The sequence below is a fragment of the Myodes glareolus genome, chromosome 1 (assembly GCF_982192425.1).
Source record: "Myodes glareolus chromosome 1, mMyoGla1.1, whole genome shotgun sequence".
NCBI lineage: Eukaryota > Metazoa > Chordata > Mammalia > Rodentia > Cricetidae > Myodes > Myodes glareolus.
The window spans coordinates 61239838-61261227 of NC_142026.1; the positions used below are offsets into that span (position 1 = coordinate 61239838).

General features: G+C 53.9%; 1 protein-coding gene across 1 annotated transcript; it reads right to left on the minus strand.

The window, feature by feature from the left end:
• Positions 1-232: 232 nt before the first annotated feature.
• On the minus strand, positions 233-20877 carry Arhgef1 (Rho guanine nucleotide exchange factor 1). The gene is given in 30 exon segments (XM_048440505.3): positions 233-261; positions 264-327; positions 400-554; positions 905-991; positions 1071-1138; positions 1399-1485; positions 1575-1662; positions 2384-2551; positions 2636-2711; positions 3049-3126; positions 3386-3486; positions 3573-3687; positions 3839-3964; positions 4126-4208; positions 4481-4627; positions 6912-7057; positions 7364-7531; positions 9204-9309; positions 9758-9898; positions 10250-10285; positions 10364-10460; positions 10598-10697; positions 10897-10926; positions 11241-11487; positions 11685-11727; positions 11917-12015; positions 15280-15393; positions 15728-15811; positions 15913-15963; positions 20724-20877. Coding segments are annotated over 29 exon segments (2901 nt in total). The 5' UTR covers positions 15943-15963; positions 20724-20877; the 3' UTR covers positions 233-244.
• Between the last annotated feature and the right edge of the window lie 513 nt (positions 20878-21390).

Below are 21390 nucleotides of genomic sequence, written 5' to 3' on the forward strand. Positions count from 1 at the left end.
GACTCCAGCAGGTCCCCTATCAAGTGTGGCCAGTCTCCCTCTCCTCAAGGCCTCTGGGGTGAGACGCTGTGGCAGCCGCGGGGGTCTCTTCACGAAAGGCCTGAGGGTTACAAGAAGCAGATAAGGAGAGATGGAGGAAAGAGGTTGAGAAAGTAGTGGTAGGGAGGGATGGACTGAGACAGATAGGACAGTGGAACAGGGTATCCTGGCCCCAGTTCCCGACTCACTTGTCTGAACAGAGCGCTCAGGTACAGCCAGGCTAGGTGACAAAATTCCGCTAAGCTGAGACAGGAGGGATCTCAGGCGACAAAATTCTTCCTCTAACTCCTGGAGAGGACCATAGATGAGGAATGCCTTTCCTTCCACGGCCTGCCCCAAGTCCCCTGGCCCCAAGCATACCTCCAGCTGCTTGACAACCTCCTCTAGGCTGAGCAAGTTCTCCTGAATCTGTGCTGGGCCTGGGGGACCACCACCAGGCACCCCATCCCCATCCTGGGGAGGCCCCAGTCCACCGTCTTCCCCAGCAGGCAACAGGAGCTGCTTCAGGGACAGCACTGGCCAAGGCAAAGGGGGGCAGGGTCATGAAGGCAGAGGGCTTGGGATTCTGGCTGTGTGCAGAGAACTGGAGATAAGGGCCAGCTGGGAACTGAGGGATGGGGGTGAATATCATTCAAAAGGATTAGGATGGGGCAGGGGACCTGAAGTTGGAGAAACTGAACTCAGCATCCAGGGTGGGAGAGTAGCTGAAGAAGAAAGATCAATGTGGGATGCCCAGGATCTGTGGGCAGGGCAGAGTTTCTTGATTTGTGGACAAAGAGAAATCTGAAAGACGGAGCCTTTCTCTAGTTCGAATTGAGGCACTGTTCGGCTAGCTCCCGGACCTGAGGGTGCAGAGCTGGCCTACCTTTCTGCAGGGCTGTGGCAGCAAGCTGGCCCTCTGGGCCTGGTCTGCAGAAGGGCAGGAGATCGCTGAGAATGCGCTCTGTCCGGGCTGGGGAGGCAGACAAAGAGGGAGGCTCAGATCCTGCCTGGTTTCCAGTCACCTCCCCCAGCCAGACCTTTGGACTTACCATCAGCTGGAGGCATCTCTCGGCCTCCAGTGCCATTCTCCGAGCTGCTGAGCAGGGGTTCTCGGATGCTAGGGAGAGAAGTGATGGGGGTGACCAACCCCACATCCCGGACCCCAGGGAGTGGCAGGGGTCGGGGGACAAAGAGCTGGAGGAGGCCTGAATAATAGGAGACAGAGGCCTAGAGACAGGAGGCAGGCCATGATGGAGTCAGCACACACATACATGTATACATGCTTATGCACGTGCGTGCACAGAGACAGGCTGGGGCTCAAGTTCGTAGATGCACAGGGACATGGTCTCCATTCCCTGGGTCTCTAGCTCTCCTTACCTGCTTGGGCTGGGCCGGGGCTTGGGGCGGGAGGTAGGGGCAGGGACCTTTAGGGATCCGGCAGTCTCAGTGATGAGAGAACACCAGCTGGGGAGACAGGCCAAGACCAGAGGCATTCAGCACACCTGAACCCTGTGTGGGACACACACCTTCACACCATCCCTGAGGACTCTCACTTCTTGCGCTCTGACGATGTCTGTGCCACCAGCTCATATATCTGGGCCTCCTGGTCCCAGGTAAAAATGACGTAGAAAGCTTTGTGATCTGCATAGGGAGGGGAGAGACAGGGCCTGGTACTGAGGTTCCCAGTATGGATCCCTCTTGGGGTAGTGTCTACTATTTTTTCCTTATGCAATATAGTTCCCAGTCACTGTCCAGCTAATACTGAGGTCTTCTTCCGCGGCCCATCACACCAGGCTGGAGTGCTTAGGCAGCCTTGACCTGCAGTTACCCCTCCCCCAGCTCCACCCACCATCAATGACACTAGCACAATTTCCCCCACAATGCTTGCCAAACTCTCTGCATGCAGTTCCACCTTATGTCCCAAGTACAAGTCAATGTTGTGAAAAATCTCCATGAGGCAGACCATGCTTCTCTGTAAATGTAGGCAGTTTCCTCTATTTTTATTTATTTTTAGTTTCTTTCTTCCTTTTCTGACACAGTGTTTCTCCGTGTAGTACTGGCTGTCTTGGAACTCACTCTATAGACCAGGCTGGCCTTGAACGCAGAAATCTGCTAGCCTCTGCCTCCCGAATGCTGGGATTAAAGCCATGCACCACTAAGCCCGGCTCTATTTTTAGTAGGCTGATTTCAAACCCAAGGCACCACGTTTGCCACTCTTACTTAGTCCCGCCCATTTCTGCCTCTGTCAGTCTTTCTACCTTTCTCAGTCTCTGGCCTGTTCCAGAGAGGGCGCTATGGCGCTTTTAGGTTCTACTCCCTACTTCATGGGGCAACTCCACTCAGACAAGCTGCCCCAGCTTACCAGTGGCCACCTCTCGGGTCATGGCAGAGGTGAGCCGGAGCACAGGCCGCAGCATGGTCTTGCCATCAGGCGTGGGTGTGAGCGTCCGGCTGTGTGATTTGAGCAGCAGCTTCTCATCCTGGCGCTGAAGCAGCAGTAGCAGGTCGTCCAGCAGTAGCACGTGGACCTCTTTGGGTGAGGCACCAGGATCACACCTGACCTCTATGACCACCAACCCCACCCCTCCTTCCCCTGGCTGGAGGGAGCACTCACCTATAGCCTTGTCTTTGGTTACCCGCCATGTCAGTGGACCTTCATGGACCAACTTCTTCTTAGTGATGTCCAGGTTCTAAGGTGGGAAGGAGCCATGGTCAGTTAAGTGGCAGGAGGGGATACAGAAGGGAGAGGAAGGCAGCAAACAGAACAGCCAAAGACCAGGGAGTGATGTCAGGGGTCACCATGGTCAGTTAAGTGGCAGGAGGAGAGACGAGAAGGGAGGGCAAGGTAGCAGGCAGAACAGCCAAGGACCAGGGGGTGAAGTTGGGGTCACCATGGACACACATCTGGGAAGGAGGTGGGGACAGCGGTTCCTTGGGTGCATTCTCAGCTGCACATATTATATGCAGGAACCCGTGGGGCAGCAGAACCAAGGTGAACTGAGGAGAGGCAAAAGCCACTGGGTTCACCTTGAACTCGCTCAGCATGGGGTCACTGCTCTGGCGTAGGTGAGTCAAGTCCAGGCGCCTCTGGTAATCCTTGAGTCTCTAGAGCAGAGAAAGGAAGGGTTCCAGGGGGCTAAACCAGGCACAGATGCTGCCCTCAGCGACTCCAAGGAGGGTGAGTAAGCAACGAAGCAAGGCCAACTTCTGAGGGACATGCTGAGGTCCAGATCAGTCTCCCAGCAATCCCAAGAGGAAGACACTAAGGGATAAATGACCTTTGGACACTGACCCCAAGGGAGCAAAGGCTATGTCTGATCTCTGAGCAAGGTGAAAGTATGACCCTTGCCATGCCCAGGCTCACCAGCAGATCCTCCATGTCACGAACGGCTTGGTTGACATGGTGCAGAATCTCCCGGCAGCACTCTTCTGCGCGGTCCACTTTCTCCCGTTCCGCAGGCTCTTCTGCAGGCAAGGCCAGAGGTGTAAACCCCCACCGTGTCACGTCCTGGCTCAGTGGTCATGGTCAGAGGAAGGCCTCGGGGGGGTACCTGTGTTCTGCCCGATGCTCTGCAGCAGCAGTGGGTACTTGGTCAGCCGCTGCATCTCAGTGGGGATCATGTCCTTTAACTGCAGCCGTCTGCACCGAGGGCGGCTCTCAGCTTCCTGGGGAGCGAACAGCACTGAGGTGGCCCAGGGCCATGCCTTTCTCTAAGACCCCAGAGTTTAGCTCTAGCCCTCCTCCCTCACACGCAGAATACCCTGATGTTTGTGTGATGTGTCTTGATCAAACCCGAGGCCTGTGTCCCACCCTCACCTGCACAAAGGCACAGAACCGAGGCTCCTTGCGCTGTTTGACTTTGAGTTGCTCTAAGGCGAATGACTGGCGGCTACAGAAGCGGGAGGAGATCTTCTGGAACCACGAGCCCTCAGCACCATCGAACTGCAGGGAGATTCAGGCAAGGGAAGGTCTCAGGGGGGCTGTCAAAACAGCCTTGTTTAGCGATGGAAGCTAAAGTGGGACAGGCCTGGGGCCCGGATGGCTGGGGGATGTGGGGACGAGACTAAGAGGCAGTGCCTGAGGCCATGCAGGGGCACCCTCACCCGGGCCAGCAGCACATCGCCAATCTCCTCAATGAGGTAGCCGCTCTCTTGTCTCCGCTTCATCAAGCGATCGAGGAACAGGGCTGTGGAGGACACAGGAGGTGCTTGGTTGGCGCTTAGGAGACTGAATTGCCTGCTTGGAGCTGCTGCTGGCTCAGGCTGCAGCTCTGTGTCTGACTCTTGGGGCTGGTGAGCTGGCATACACATGTCATGTGCATGTATGCACCTCTGGGGTGTGTGCTTTGGGGGTCAGAGTGTATGATCCCTAGGAATAGTCCAGGTACTCAATGGAGAAGGCCCAGAAGAGGGAGCTGATGAAGGGTGTGGATTGGGAGGGGTTGTGGCCGGTACTCACAGTGCACCTCAATGAGTTCATCCAAGCTAGGGAAGATGTTCTGCAGTTCCTCCAGAGGGAAGAAGCCCCCGTCTGCCATGGGCTGGTAGAAGAGGTCATGGAGCACCCGCAGCATGCGCACGTGAGCTGCCTCCGTCACCAGCAGCTCTGTGGGCCCAAAACCAGGAAGTATCACTAGGGAGGACGCAAACTGTAGGGGAAGGTTCAAAGGCAGGCTGGGAGAATGGGGAGGTTCAGGAAGGATCCTGAGAAGTTTCTGAGGTCAGAACATACTCTGGATAGAGTCATTACTGCCTCATGTAGCCACTGAGGACAGACAGACAGACACACACATACAGACACACAGCTATCTACCTATTGACAGGGACTCTCATGTGGTACAGGCTGGCCTGGAACTCAAGTACCTTCTACCTCAGCCTCCCAGGTGTTGGGAATACAGATGTCTGGCAACACATAATGATTCCTCTAATACAGGTTGGTAGCTTCAAGTCCAGGGGCAACCCCATTCCTCCACAAGCAACCAGTCACTGGGTACCTCAATGAGTTTCAGGGGCACACAAGTCTAAGACTAAATGCACCGTGTGATGATGATGATGATAATGTGTGTGTGTGTGTGTGTGTGTGTGTGTGTGTGTGTATGAGAGAGACAGTGTGTGCAAGAGAAGTGTGTTGGGAGAGACAGAGTGTGTATGTGTGTGAGTATGTGCGTAAGAGAAGAAAGTGTGTGAGTGTGTGTAAAAGAAGTGTGTTGGGAGAGAGAGACTGTGTGTATAAAAGAGAATGTGAGAGAGACAGTGTGTGTGTGAGAGAGAGGTGAGAGTATGTGTGTGTGTGGGAGAGTGTGTGTATGTGATGTATGTATATATGTGAGGAGAGACAGACAGACAGAAGGTATGTGCGTGTGCATGTCGGGGGGGGTGTTTCCTGAAGCCTGGTTTGGTCTTGCACTGGCTTTGCAGCTGAGGGTTACCTAGAAACCCTGGCCTCCGACCTCCAGCTCTCAAGTGCTGCAAGTGCACTGTGCGTCCCCATCTCACTGCCCTGAACACTATTCCTTGTAAGAGGCAGCCATGTAAGCTAATGGGAGGGTCGCTAGCCACATGCTGCTATTTCCACTGTGGCTACAAAATGTAAATGAAACATAGAGCACAGTACTCGGCTGTGGCCACCACACTTTGAGAGCTCCACAGCCAAGCTAATGGTGCAGTCCTGTAGGCCCAGCTACTCAGGAGGCTGAGAGAAAAGAATCTTGAGTCCCAGGCCAACCTGGGCTACAGGGTGAGACCCTGTCTCAGAAAACAAAAGTCAGAGCCAGGCCTAGTGGTACCCAACTGTAATCCCAGCACTTAGGAGGCTGAGACAGAAGAATCAGGAGTTCAAGGCCACCCTGAGCTACAAAGGAAGTTGGAAACCAGCCTGATCTACACGAGACTCTAGCTGAGAGGCTGGAGCGCTGGCTCAAAAGCTGAGCGTACTGGCTCCTCTTGCAGACTTTTAGCCCTCACACAGCCGCTCACAACCATCTGTAACTAAAGCCCCAGGGAACCCAGGGACAACAGGCATCCACATGTAGACAAAATACCCATACAGATAAAAATAAGCAAATTAAGTCAAATACAAATGAAAAAGTTGAAAATGGCTGGGCGTGGTGGCACACCCCTTTACTCCAGCATTCAGGAAGCAGCTGGATTTCTGTGAGTTTAAGGCTCTACTCTACAGAGCTAACTCCAGGACAGCCAGAGCTACACAGAGAATCCCTACCTCAAAGAAACAAAAACCAGAAACAAACTGAAACTGAAATGCCTAAGAAGAGCAGAGGGGGAGCAGCTTCATATTGTTTCTGGCTCCTTTTTCCTTTTTGTTTGTTTGTTTTTAAGAGACAGAATCTCTTGATGTAGTCCTGAAACTTGCTATGTAGTTTAATCTAGTCTGGAGCTTACAGAGATCTGCCTCCCAAGGGCTAAGATTGAAGTGAATATCCTCAGTGTAAAAAATTACATTTACACATACACACACAGTATGTGTGTGCAAACGCATGCACATACATGTGCATACCATGGCACCCATGTGGAGGTCAGAGGACAACCTGTGGAGGTGGCTCTCTCCCAGCATGTGGGTGGATCCTGGCGCCTTTTACCCAGTAAGCCACCTCATGGGTCCTGGCCTTGAACCTCTGATTGTCTTTCCCTTTGGCCTCCTGACCCTCCCCAGACCATCCCCAGGGATGACAGTGGTTGTGCCTGGCTCCTGACATCAGAACTGCTGCACCATCTTTGGAAGCATGGCTCTGCTAGCGACCCTGGCTTTCCTGCATCTCTTTTGCAGCTGTGCATCCAGCTGTCCTCTGTTGGAAGCCTCGGCCCTCACGCTCCCGTCTCTGCCTCAGCCAGCATGGTACCCCTGCTGCTGCAGGACTCAGGGTGGAACTCACCGCTGATGACCTCTTGCCGCTTCACTTGGCTTTTGGGCAGGCTGAGCAGGGTGTCTGGGGGCACGAGTTCCCTCCAGCCGGGAGGTTCCTCTGGTTCCAGTTCCAGGCCTGTCCGTCCCTGCTCCCCATCATCTCCAGGCTCAGGGCTGTGGACAGAAGCTTTGTTAGGCCCCAGCCTTGAGCATCCCAGGGAGCTCTTCTTGCTCCTTAGTTACAACCCCTTAGTGTCCTCGACATTTGATGCCTCTAGGTGACCCATGACACAAACCAATCAATCCCCAGCTCTCTAGACAGCAATGTCCCACCTCCCAACTCTTCAGTGGCCTGTACTGTCCATAACTGGCCCTCAGCAACCTAAGTCTTTGGCTAGCTATTTCCTTGAGAGTCTACCATCAACCCACCACCTCCCAACTATCTAGGCTTCTTCAGTTAATGAGGGGGAAGTGACGTACGTGGCTCGTCGGGTAGGGCCAAGCACGGCCGTGGCGGAGCCGGGGTCCATGTCCACGTCGCTCCGGGAGCGGCCCCCACCCCGGCCCTTAGCCCCGAGGCTGCCCCGGGAAGGTCGGCGGCGGTCACTCACCCGCAGGCTCTCTGAGCGCCCCAGACGCCCTGATAGCCTGGACCCCGAGGCCAAGGACAGAGTCAGGCAGAGGCCAGGGCAGAAACAAGGAGAGACCAGGACAGGGACAGGACAGACCAGGACAGAGACAGGGGAGACCAGGACCCAGACAGGGACAGGGAAGACAAGGACAGGGACAAGGGAGACCAGGACAGAGACAGGAATAGGGACGGGGGTGACCAAGACAGGGATAGGAACAGGGTAGACCAGGACACAGACAGGGGCAGGGGAGACCAGGACACAGACAGGGACAAGGGAGACCAGGACACAGACAGGGGCAGGGGAGACCAGGACACAGACAGGGACAGGGGAGACCAGGACACAGACAGGGACAGGGGAGACCAGGACACAGACAGGGACAGAGGAGACCAGGACACAGACAGGGACAGGGGAGACCAGGACACAGACAGGGGCAGGGGAGACCAGGACACAGACAGGGGCAGGGGAGACCAGGACACAGACAGGGACAGGGGAGACCAGGACACAGACAGGGGCAGGGGAGACCAGGACACAGACAGGGACAGGGGAGACCAGGACACAGACAGGGACAGGGGAGACCAGGACACAGACAGGGACAGGGGAGACCAGGACACAGACAGGGACAGGGGAGACCAGGACACAGACAGGGACAGGGGAGACCAGGACAGGGATGAAACAAGCAACAGAAGAGAGAAGAGAGTCAGAAGTCGTGGATCTTGGGGAAGTACCTGGGGTGGGAATGGCCAGGAAGGGTAATGAAACTTGGTATGGGGGGGGGATGGAAACCAACTGTGGCCCACAGGACAGACCCCCTCCCTTCCCTGAGGTGGAGGTGGGGAAGAGGGACAAGGAGAAAGGAGTTCCATACTTAGCTTAATCGGGAAGGTGACATACCTACCCACCCCTCCCCTCACAGGGGGTGAAGGGGAGGAGGTGGCCATGGGGAGGGGGAGGGGCTGGGAGAGATGGGGGAGGGCTGGTCCTCCCCCCACCCAGGGCCCAGGCACCCACCTCTTCCACCTTCTGGGGAGAGAGGGCACAGGGTCAGAGGTGGACCAGGTGTGCCCCAACCCAGCTCCCTAGCCCCACCAAGGGGTCCCCAAAGCAGCAGCACAAGGACGGGCAGGGGGCAGAGCCTGCCCCCCAACTGTGAGGGGGACAAGGCCCCCAGAACACAGCGTGGAGCACAAAGGGGCAAGGGACACCAGGAGCAGGGCCATGAGGGAGGCAGAGCTTACTGAGAAGAGGGGAAGGACGGAGAATGAACAGGTGAGAGAAGTTGAGTGGGGAGGGGGAGAGGAGGGGAAGAAACCTGGCCAGAGGGAAGGTCACAAGAGAAGAGGAAGGAGAAGAGAAAGAGAGAGAGAAGGAGAAAGAGAAAAGCTAAAGAAGAAAAGAGAAGAGAAAGAGAAAATGAAGAAAAGAAAGAGAAGATAAAGAGAAAATAAAGAAAAAGAAAGAGAAGAGAAAGAGAAAATAAAGAAAAAGAAAGAGAAAGGGGAGAGCAACATAGAACAAGGGAGGAGAAGGAGAAAGAAAGGGAGGAGAAAGCAAGAATGGAAGGAAGGCCCAGAGGTAGGCAGACGAGGGGCCAGCAGGCGCAAACTGCAGCAGCAATCCCAGGCACCCGCCCTGGTCCCACTATGCTGCCCCTGCCCTGCCCAGGCCCTCCCAGCACCACAGGCGGACACCTCTCTGTCTCTGCATTCTCCTCCGTGCTCTCTGGGGCTGCCAGGGGCTCCAGGCTTGTAGGGCCTTGTGGAAGTATGTCCCCCAGCTCCTGGGGGGTATCCCCACCTGTGGGTAGAGGAGAAAACAGCTGGCTAGCGAGGTCTACCCTGACTGCACTGGGACAGCCCTTCCCAGGAGACAGTCTGACTGCAGCGCTAGGAGGGATAAGGTTCATTGGCACAGCACTTGGCTAGGACCCACCAGTGAGGGTGACAGAGGGCTTGCCTAGCAGAAATAAGGGAAAAGTTTCAATCCCCAGTGCTGAAAACCCCCAAAACAACAAAACAAGGAACCTAGTTCAGGGTGAGGAGACATGTGCTGGGACAGAGGTCAGAACCCAAGAAGAAGGCTGTGGAAAGGGTAAACTGAGGTAGGGGGAAATCACTACTCCTGACCAGGAGCTGGAAAAAAGATGCTACAAACAAAGGAGAGATTCCTAATGGAGACAGTGGCTTCCATCTGAGTGAGGGCTGAGGGGTTGGTGGCATTCCAGTCCCCACTCCGAAACGCTCACCAGGTTCCCGGTGGTCAGGGCTGTCCACAGACAGAGGGTGCAGAGAGACTCCTGGGTTGTCCTGCCCAGGAGTCCCAACAGTCCTGTCCCGAGAAGGCATACCCAGGCCTCCCTTCCGGTCTGTAGGGCCTGGCTTCTCACCTGGGGAGACAGCAAGGAAGAAGTGGAAATTTAAAAAAAAAAAAAAATAGAGGCTTCAGGTCCCATCTGCCACTATACCCCAGGGGAACCAAGACACTGTGTTCTTAGCCTTCTTAATCACAGCAGACCATCCTTTCTTGCTCAAGGTTCAGGGATTCCCTACAAACAATCTTCTCCCTTAGACACAAAGGTCCAGGCCCAGCCTCCTCCCTCAGACCCAGGGGTCCAGCCCCAGCCCTCCTCCTTCAGGCACAGGGGTCCAGACCCCACCCTCCTCCCTAGATACAGGGGTCCAGGCCCAAACCTCCTCCCTCAGATCTAGGATGGATACCCTAGCTATGAGTCCATTACCATCAACCTCGACCTTTAGATGTCGAAAATCTGGAGCTGAAACAAAAGAATGGGACAGTGAGCTGTAATGGCCTGGGTCAACAGGGCAGGCAAGGCTTAGGCTAGCCCTCTTACCAGGTGGCTCTCCCCGGTTCCAACGAGCAGGGTCTAGGATACTGCTCAGCCCCTTTTTTGTCTTGGGGGGTTCGTCTGACCGCCGATTGCCCATCACCTGTGGGAAGAGGGGGAAAGGGAAGACTAATATTTCCAAAATGATACAAAGCAGAAAAGGACTCCAGGTGTTCAGTCTCCAAGCCTAGTTCCCCAGGGGCAACTCAAAGAGGAGAGGGCCAGACTTGACCTCAGCACCTTTTTCCGGAAGAAGTTCCTCCCTGACTTCTTGTCCCCACTCTTGGTCCGAACTCCAAGGTGGCGCATGTACAGGCTGATGGCAGTGACCACAGCGGCACTGAGGGGGAGACAGTGAGGTGAGGCCCCAGTTACAGACAGACAGGAGCACACTAGTCCTTAGAGAGAAAGACACAGTTCCCCACAACCCCTTAGCCACTTCCTGTGGTTAGAGGAGCAAGGGTGATGCTCCAGGGAGCATAGCTCCCCACAGCCCAGACCATCCGCCTTTCTCTCCCAACACTTTCCACGGCCATCACCTCTTTTCTTCATCTGTAGAGATGGTATGTCTGCAAAGAGAAGAAACTTACAATAAAACCATGCAGCCTGGCTTCCTTGTGCACCAGGGCACACTTCTGGGCTGCTATCTCTTTAATAAACAGGGTGAGAAGAAGGGAAAGTGGATTAGGAGGGCCTTGGAAGGTCCATTCCAGAGGACAAGTGCTAGGCCCGAACATGGACAAGGCCCAGAAATGTCAATAGAACCCCAAAGTTCTAAGAGTTAGGCTGAGTGACACCTCTACTCTTGTGGTGCGAGAATAGTAACACTAAGGCTCTGATAGCGAGGGAGCCGCTTGCGGGGCGGGACTCCTAGGCCACTCACTGCATCTCTTCCAGGTGGGAGAGCAGCCGCTCTGCAACGTGCCGCTCCCGGGCCTCGTAGTTGCTGCGGTCTTTCCCAATCCACGGTTCCAGCAGGCTCAGCTCCTGCTCCCAGGGCGTCATGCCCATGAGCCGCTTGGAGCGGAAGTCCTCCAGCTGACGGCTCACGGCTGCTTGCTGGCTCTGCACCACTTCTTGCATGAACCTCTTCTGGACATCCTCAGAGATGAGGTCAGGCCTCGTGCGGTCTACAGATATGTATGCAAGGGCTGGTGTTCATATTCAAGGGGGTCTGGCTCCCACCTTGGATCAGTGTCCCCACCCACCCACGGATTCCAATGTTTCCCTGGGCTGCCGCCACCAAGAACAGATTCAGGAATCATGGCTTCCAACCCAGGACTCTCCTGGGAGGCAAATCCCTGCCAGAGACCACTCCTCTCCTTACCAAGTTCAAAAGCGACGTTGGGAGGAACTGGCACCCGCAGAACCTGCTCAGAGGAGACAGGAGTGAGTAGCAGGAGATACACCTCAGGAGGCCTTGGTGGGAAGGGTCTGAGGGGAGACACTGGGGAGGGCCAGGGTTGGCAGTCACCTCCACAGGTGGACACTGGGAGGCGCACTATAACTCCTCAGAGCTACAAAGGGGTAAAGGCCTGGTGGCAGGAGGCGTCTCTTACCGCAGTCTTCTCCAGGAAGCTGTGATAGAAATCGAGGAAGGCCTTCTTGGCTTCTTTGGGGCCCAGGGAACTCAGCATGTCCGCATGTAGGCAGCAGAGCTAGGGACACACGGAGTGTGACTCTTTCCTGGCCCCACCAATCACATGCCCTCTTTGGAGAGCCTAAGTGGTTTTCTGACCACTGGATGTCTGTGGGGTCCGAACATGACCTCCCCTGTGAAGTACACCCTGACTTCTCTACCCTAAACGCCAACTCCACAGCGTCGCTTTTCCTTTGCAATTCTTACTAGCCAGCTAATCTAAGAATCTGGGGGTACCCAGAGGCCATTCTGAGCCCTTCATACACATTCAAGAACCTATCCCATCAGAGACCATCACTATCACACTTTGCAGGAAACACTGAACCAGGGGCAGTGGTGCATGACTATAACCCTATCACTTTCCAGGCAGAAGCAGGAGGATCGGGAGTTTAAGGTCATCCTTGAGCACACAGAGAGTGTGAGGCCAGGCCCGGCTACAGACTCTACTGCCTCTAAAAAGCTGTGGGAAAATGGGAGTTCAAGCTAAGAGTGCTGGCACAGGCCTGCAATCCCAGCCTGGAGAGTTCAGGCAGGAAGACCAGGAGTTCAAGGTCTCTGTCTCAAAAAATAAATCACCACCACAAGGAAGGAGAGAAAACCTCAAAATACAAGGTAAAGCCAGCATCACCGGCACACCCCAATGTTCTGAAAACAGAAGCAGGAGGACCACTGCGGGTTCAAGGCCACCCTGGGTGGGCTTGAGCAAATCAAAGGAGGGGCTACAAGAGGGTTCGGAAGGGAAAGCACAGGCACCATGGGCATCACGAGCACCCAAGTCTGCAGCTCTAGTACCCGTTAAAAACTAAGCCTGGAGGGCTGGAGAGATGGCTCAGAGGTTAAGAGCACTGACTGTTCTTCCAGAGATCCTGAGTTCAATTCCCAGCAACCACATGGTGGCTCACAGCCATCTATAATGAGATCTGGTGCCCTCTTCTGGCATGCAAACATACATGGAAGGAATGTTGTATACATAATAAATAAATAAATAAGGGGGAAAAAAAAAAGAAGCCTGGCAGCCTGTGCCTGGAGCTCACGGCTTGGTCAGATGAGCTCCCTGATCATGAGACCCTGTCTTAAAAATAATGTAGCTAGCCAGGCGGAAGTGGCACACGCCTTTAATCCCAGTCCTTGGGAGGTAGAGGCAGGAGGATCTCTTTGAGTTTGAGGCCAGCCTGGTATACAGATCAAGTTCCAGGACAGAGAAACCCTGTCTTGGAAAAACAAAACAACAACAAAACAAACAATACAATTTAAAAAAGAGAAAGAACACAAAGTAGAGAGAGATCAAGGAAAGACACCCAGCGTTGACCATGAGCACCCACATGAGCACATACATATATCACATAATACATTAAAATGAGGATTGGGATATAGCTCAGTGGTAGAGTACTTGCCTAGCATGGCTAAGGCCTGGGTTAAGTACTTAATAACAATAATAAAGATATAGGCCTGCTCAATGTCCCATGGCAAAGTTGGGTTCAAAGGCAGGCAGCTTGTCTCTGACTGTCTAGAAATACTGTGAGCAGTTTGGCTGGGGTGCAGAATGGGTTCTGATTCCTGTATGCTCAGACCAGTGCAGTGTACAGTGAGAGCTGGACAGACAGGCAGACGAGCGGGGCTTACTCATTTACTCCAGGCATCTCCTGAGGTTGCCTGTGTGTCAGCCTTGGAGGGGCGACCCTGGGAATGCAGAGGGACTCTGCCGGTCCTGGCTCCCACAGCTGCTGCCTGGCGGGTGTGTGCTTGAGGACTCACTCCAGTACAGGCAGAACTTTTTATATTTATTGGTTTCAACAGATCGATGTCTATTCTCATGAATATGGTGGGGTGCAGAAGCTGCATAAAGACAGCTCTCACAAAGCCAGAAGCCATCTGTGTCACCTCAGTTTCCACATCAGTAGAACAGAGCAGTTAGCATGCTTTTCTGAAGGATGTAGGTGGGAAGATTGTGTCAGTTTTTCAATTTTCTAAAGCGTGGTATCAGGACAACTAGCCCCAGCCTTGCAGTTCATGTCTTTTTTCTTGAGACAAGGTCTCATGTAGCCTAGGCTGGCCTTAGACTTATGTAGCTAAGGATGACCTTGAACTTTTTTTAAAAATTTATTTAATTTTATTTTATGTGCATTGGGGTGAGGGTGTCAGATCCCCTGGAACTGGAGTTGTAGACAGTTATGAGCCACCATATGATTGCTGGGAATTGAACCCAGGTCCTCTGGAAGAGCAGCCAGTGTTGTCTCTCCAGCCCAACCTTAAACTCTTGATCCTTCTCCCTTCTCTTGCTGAGAGCTGGGGTTACAGGCCTGGGTCACTATGTTTGTTATGTGATGCTGAGGCTCAAACCCAGGCTAGTCATGTATTCTACCAACCGAGCTACATCCAGCATGCCCCTCTCTCTTCACCTCTGGGTGTCCCAGTCCTTGATTTCTTTTAGTCTCTTAGTTTTCTGGGGGAGTCAAGGTGTATCTTCATGTAGTACAGTGTCCTGGGTCACCTTCTGGCAAGTTGCTTGTGCTGGGTGCTACTAAGTCTTCTTAGGAAAGGATCTAACCTCCCCCCACCAGTGCTGTAGCTTCTTGCTAAATCAAGGGGCTGAAGTTTTCTACTCTATAGGTGTTTTTGGACCACATGGTTCTATATCTGCATCTCCCAGTATCTTCTGTCTAGCCCTGACAGTTTTTTTTTTTTATTTGAAGCCAGGTCTTGCCTCAGTTGACCATGAAGGTGTGGCAATCCTCCTGCCTCAGTTTTCCACATGCTAGGATCACAGGTGTCAGGCTAAGCTCAGGAAGTTTCTAGGTTAGCAACCACATGGGGTTTGCCTGGGTATGTGATCAAGGTCTGCGGTGCCCTCCAGGTCTGAGCTGGCTAATGGCACCAAATCCTGAATGCCTGACTAGTGACACCAGCTGGAAAAGCCTTGCTGGGCGCCCCTCCAAGTCCCCCTGGGTGAGTGGCAGGGCTACCAGTTGGAGAGGCTGTCACAGGCCTGGAAGAGCACTGAACATCGTTTCTGCCAGGACGCTGGGTTCCACTGACTCTTAGTGTATGTACTTAGGCCTTGATTCACTGCTTTCTGAGGCTCACGGGGGCATCTGCAAGTCCTTCTAGATCACATGCCTGCTTTCTCCTTCTTGTCTGCAGTCCTATCTCTCGAACTCACGCTGTGTTCTGGATTTTCCAGAGTCTCTTGGCTGATCCTCACTGGTCTAGTCAGCTCTCTGAAAGTCTGATCTGCTCAACCTCATTCCTCCTCTATCCCCCATACTCCCTCCTGCATCCTTACCAGGGGTCCTGGCTCAAACTGCAGGGCCACATGCTGCAGGAGGGCCATGAGATGGGCCGGGCGTCGCTTTACCTGCTCCAGGCTCTGGAACTGGCTGTTTTGATCTTCCGAGTTCTGGAGGGTGGAGACAAGGGTGCTGAGTGCCACAGAGAAAGAAGAGGCCTCTCAGGCTTGCCCTACCCAGTCCCTGGCACTTCTCAATGACTCTAAGACAGGGAAGATCCCGGAAGAGTGGGTGGATATGTCTACACTACAACCTTGACAGTAAGGGCAGGTAGCTGGGAAGAAGGGATGAGAGTCATACTAGGTGGGGGGTAGTGATAAGTTGGGGCTAGAGGAGTAAGGGTGGGAGTTGGGAGATGAGGAGGGACTAGGAAGACGACAGACGACAGGCGAGCCGAGTGTACACGGCAAAGGATGGAGAACTTTCCCACCCTATCCTGCTCACCGCCTCCAGCTCATTCTCAAAGTCCTCATCCTCAGCTCCGATGATGCTGACGGGCATCACGCCAGGCCGGGGAGGCCCTGGGGCCTGCAAGGGGAGACAGGACTTCAATCCCCAGGGCTCCCCTCCTCACAGAGCACCAGAGTCCCCTCACCTTAGATCAGCTCTCCTCCTGGCACTGCACTCACCGCCCCTCCGGCTGCGGCAACTTCTCCCATCTCTGGGACTCCTCCACAGGGCTGCGAGAGGAGGAGCAGCGGTTAGGGGGCTGGCGGGAGGAAGTGCCTGAGGCTGGGCAGTTACTCACTGATTCCTGGCCCAGGTGCGGAAGGTGAGTAAACAGCCCCCCCCCCTCAGCTGCGTTAGCTCAATGGAGCCTCTGTGTGGCCACAAAGAGCCCTTCACAGGCCAGTTGAGGCGGGGAAACCGAGGGCAGAGAGCTGAGGGGGGGGCGGGTGCTAGAGCCCAGACCATGGGTCCATGGGTGGGCTGGGCGGCTGTGGGTAAAAGCCACCAATTTGGGTCACTAAAGCAGGAAGAACCAGCGACCCAGGGGGCTGGCTAGTCCCTAAAGGGGCAGGACTTTGAAACAAGCAAAATTAATGTAAAGGTCCTTTAGGAGAGTGTAGGAAAAGTGAGTCGGGGCGGGGCAGGGGGGAGCTATCCTCTCATCTGTGGCAGGCCTGAGCCAGGATATTGCCTCTGAACCCACCAGCCCCATTTCCTGTGACAGGAAGTGACAACGGTGAACCCCCAACCTCCAACACCCTCTATGCAAGAAAACAAAACTGAGTCCTTTTCTGTAAGGCCCCCTGAGCTCTTTGAGCACAGCGGTTCCCAGCTTTCAGTTATTGTCCCCGAGAAAAGATGGGAGGTGAACCCCAACAGCCCACTCTCAGGTGGGTGCCTTCCCCTTCAATCCAGTGTGGTAGTGGCTCCCCGGAGTCCCTGTCTCCACCTCTCCTCTCCGACCTGCTCTCCTTCCCATTTCTGCCTGCCCCTCCTTTGGCTCCCTAAGTCTCCTCCCCCACCTCAGTACAGCTGTCCTTCCACAGCTGGTGTCGAGCTCCAGCCCCACACTGTGGTGTCTCATCTTTCTCCATCCCTTGTCTGCCCCATCTCGGTTTGTCTTTCCCATCTTCTCCCTGGGTCCTTCCAGCAGTATCTTCTAGGCCCTAACTGGTCTGACTAGTGCTGTGTAGATCGGGTGTCAGAGAAGGAACTGTGGAAAGAGGGGTGGGGTGGACCAGTGGGGGGTGGGTCCCCACACCCCAAGCTATTTATAACTCTGGCTGCCTGAGACCTGCCCTTCTCCCTCTTCCATGAGCCTCCTCCCTAGCACTCACTCAATAAGCCATAGCTGTGATTCTGGTTTCTGAACAGTGATGCTTCCTGGAGTACCCAGGAGTAATCCTTGGGGGTTCGCCCAAGCAGGCATCATTTGTATCCTTTCTCAGAAACTGTATCTGCCCACCTTAAAAGCTTGGCTAATTTCAAGATTTGAACATTGTTGAGTGCTTAATAAATAAACTTGCAAACCAAGACAGCAAAGTAATAGTAATTATTATGAGAGCTAAACTTATTTATTTATTTATTAATTTATTCATTTATTTCGGAGACAGGGTTCCTCTGTAGCTTGGGAGCCTGTCTGGAACTAGCTCTGTAGACCAGGCTGGCCTTGAACTCACAGAGCTCCACCTGCCTCTGCCTCTTGAGTGCTGCGATTAAAAGTATTCTCCATCACTGCCTGGCATTCCAGGCATAATATTAACTCAGTTTTGTTTTCTTTCTTCAAGACGGGGGAATCTCACTCTGAAGACTGACCTCAGACTTGAGGCCATCCTCCTGTCTTAGTCTCTCAGTTTCTGGTATTATAGGTATGAAGCACTGTGTCCAGCTCTATTAATTCCATTACCTTCCCAACTACAAGCATCCCATGCTATGCTCACCCCTCTGAGAACCTGTGATGGCTTCAAAGACCATCCTGGCCAGCCAGACCTTCTAGGCCAGAAGCAATGACCACAGACCTGGAACTCCCACACTTAGCAATGAATATCTTCAACTGAGAGATCCCAAAGGGCCAAGGAGGGTTTTAGTGTACAGCTCAATGACAATGCTTGTTTGGCATCTAAGAAGCCTTTAGTTCTACCTCTAGCAGCACCAAACAGAGCAACCAAATCAACCAAAGAGAACAAACCCATTTCTCTGAGACCTACACTCATCTTTTCATTCTTTCTTCCTTTCTTTTCTTTTCTTTTCCCCTTCCTTCCTTTCTTTTCTGAGACAGTTTCTCTGTGTAACAAACAAGCCTCTAACTCAGAGATCCACCTGTCTCTGCCTCCCCAGTGCTGGGATCAAAGATGTGTGCCACCACACCTGGCTCTCACATGTGTCTTTCAAATGACCCCTTACCTCTCATGCTTAAGTCTTTATTAACTCATTTCCCCAAAAAGAGAAGCCAAGAAAGGCACACAGTTTGAACAAATGTCCACTGCTAGACCTGATTCCCACACAGCTAACACGCATTATCTCCGTGTTCCTCATCACAATAGCATGGACTAGCTGACATCCGAGGTTTCTCAGTGTGTTGACAGACACAGCAGTGCTGGCGTGTGCACACACACACACACACACACACACACACACACACACACACACACCTCGGTTCAATGCAGGGCTCAGGCTCTGTCGACAGGTGTTCATGCATTTAATCTTCTTACTGACCCAGTCTGGCTTCACATTTTAAACATTTAGCACACTATACAGCTTGTTTTGTTTTGTTTTGTTTTCTGAGACAAGGTTTCTCTGTGTAGCTTTGGAGCCTGTCCTGGAACTTACTCTGTATACCAGGCTGGTCTCGAATGCACAGAGATCCGCCTGCCTCTGCCTCCCGAGTGATGGGATTAAAGGTGTGTGCCACCATCTGGCTACACTGTACTGCTTTGAGGCACCCCCACCCTCAAACACAAACACATCAACCTTAGGACACTAAAATCTGCCATCAATGCTCTGTCATCAATGCCATCTAATGGTGCCTGGGGAAGTCATGTGGCTGCTGTGGCCTCAGCAGTCACCCAGGATGGACCCAGCAGCTCCAGAAGCCTGGGCTTCGAGAGGGAGGGTTTGAAAATTAGGATACAGGTAAAGCTGGCAAAATGAGACAACTGACAAAGTCTCCTTTGTCCGGCAGATGGAGCACTTTGCACTTAGGGCTGGTGTGTGTGGGGGGTGAGGGCAGGTTTAGGTTTATGCAGTGGGGGTCTGGTGAAGTAAGAACATAAGGGCGCCTGAGTTTTAAGGATTCAGGGTCTCCAAGTCTTTCGATTGGATTGTTCAGGTCTCCAAGAACCGCTAGGAAAAACCTAAATGAGGCCTATGGAATGTATATGACCCAAGAATCTATTTGATAGAGCGGGCCTCAAGAAACCAGATAGATGATTTTAAAGGTTTATGGGACCTCGATAGGGGTGTGTGCTGAGTTTTGTAGGACCCTGCATTGATCTAGGAGAAGCCTGTGTTTATTAAAAGTCGGGTTTCCGTGAAAGGCTTCCTGAAACCTGAAAGGTATGTAAGATCTTATAACCTATGTAACGTGGCGGTCTTCACGAGCACTAAATCTTACACCGGACGTGGCTAATTTACACGGGCGCTCAGTACTACAGCGATTGTGGCAGTATGGATGGCAGGAAAGACGTGCAGGGTCAGGTTTGACGGCAGCCAAGGCTGCGGATCTCACCTGTCGGATGGGATGAGAAGCCACAGCAGCCTCCGGAACCGAAGCCTCCGCGCCTGAGCTCAAGGTTCCCCCACCCGCGCCGCAGAGTCGCTCTAGCCGAGCCAGAGGCCACCTTTGCGTCCAGCTCCACTCCTCCCTCTGGCCGCTCTAGCCCGCCTCCTGCCACTCTCCGGCCTCTGCAACTCTACTCCTCCTGCCGGCCGCTCTATCTCTCCACGGCGCCACGCTGGCCCGATAGAGCCACTCTGGCCCGTCTTGGAGGGCCCGCGTTTCCGTATCTCGACTGCCTCTGTCACTCTCCCGGGCCCCACCCCCTTTGCGGGAGTGGTGGATGGTTCCAGCGCCAGGTTAGCGCTCAATCTCGGATCTCCAAGTCGCTCAGGTGCTAAGTGCCTACTCGGACCTCGTGTGGGGTCTTCCCACCTTGTCTACCTCCCCACCTCGGACCTGTTAAATTCCCAACGCTGTATACCGGCTCCCTCTGTCACCCCTGTCAAGTCCTCCCGCTGTACTTGGAAAGCAAAGCAAAACAAAACAAAAAACACCCATGCGCTTGAATATATCTTTCCTCCCGACAGATTAACCTGCAAAAAGCAATGGCTTCCCCTTAGGACTCAGTCTTTCCATCTGTTCAGTGCGGATGTTTCCGGCTCTCTCCCCTACAGCCATCTCCCAGAGTATATAATTAACCCAGAAAAAAAAAAAAGCTTTCTGAGACGTTTTCAACGATCTGTAACTCTCAGCTTCATAATGGCCCGCAGAGATACTGTTTATTTTAGGTACTTCTAATTAAGCATCCATGATCTCTACGACGAGGAGGTCCGACTCCTTGGACCTCAGATTCCCAACTGGTAAATGGGTGTTATCGTTCTGAGCTGCGCTGAACAGTGGGTAGTCTGGGTCCCAGTCTATTTCATCTCTATCTGCTGTGCACTCGACAAATCTCTCTCTCTCTCTCTCGTTTTGTTTTTCTTTTTCAGGCAGGGTCACGCTAGGTTGCCTAGGCTGGCCTCGAACTCAGGGCAATCTTCCTGCCTCTGCTTCCCAAGTTCTGGGATGACAGGCGAGCGCCACCACGCCGGGCTTTCTCTTTGCTCTCTTTGACAGATGAGAAAACTGAGGCCCGAGGAAGGGAGGCTTGCAGGCTCACTGTCCCCCACCTCCGAGGCCCTCGGCGCCGGGCCCCCTCCCTGCTCCTCCCCATCCCCCCCCCCCCCCGGCTGTCGAGGGGGAGGAGGCCGGGCGGGGCCAGGGACGATGTACCTGGTGTCCGCGCGGGGAGGTGACCGGCGGGACGCCCGAGGTCGGGCTCGGCGATCCGGAGCCCGGCGTCCCGGCTCCAGCTTCCTGGCTCCAACGGGCAGGAAGTCGGGGCGTTTTTCCGGAGCCCCCGCCCGCCGCCCCTCCCCGCTTCCTGCCGGCGCCCCGTGCCCGCCCGGCACCTCGGCTTCCTTCCCCTTCTCTCTCACTCGCCCGGCTCCTCCTTTCCCCGCGGGTGCGGCCCCACCCGGCCCCGCCCGGCTCCCCTTCTTTGCCTTTGTCCTCCTCTGCTGTCTACTGCCCTGCTGCTGCCCAGCTCCTGCCCTGGCCCTTCCTCTTCTCTTTCTCTTCTTAGTTTGAGACAAGAACTCACTGGGTAGCCCTGGCTGGCCTTGAACTCGCTTAGTAAACCAGGCTAGCCTCGAACTCACAGAGATCCTCCCGTCTCTGCCTCCGGATTGTAGAGGTTAAAGTTAAAGGCGTGCACCACATGTCAAAGCTCCACTCTCTTGACCCAGCACTTTCCCCGGAAGCTGTTTTCCTCCCTGGCCTCTGCTTCTTCACCAGCCCTTCTGCTCCTTTTATCACTGTGAGTCCTTTTCTTGCCGCTGGTCTCTTTCATCCTCCCAGACCTTAGGCTTTGTCCTTTTCCCAACTGTTGTTATCCCTC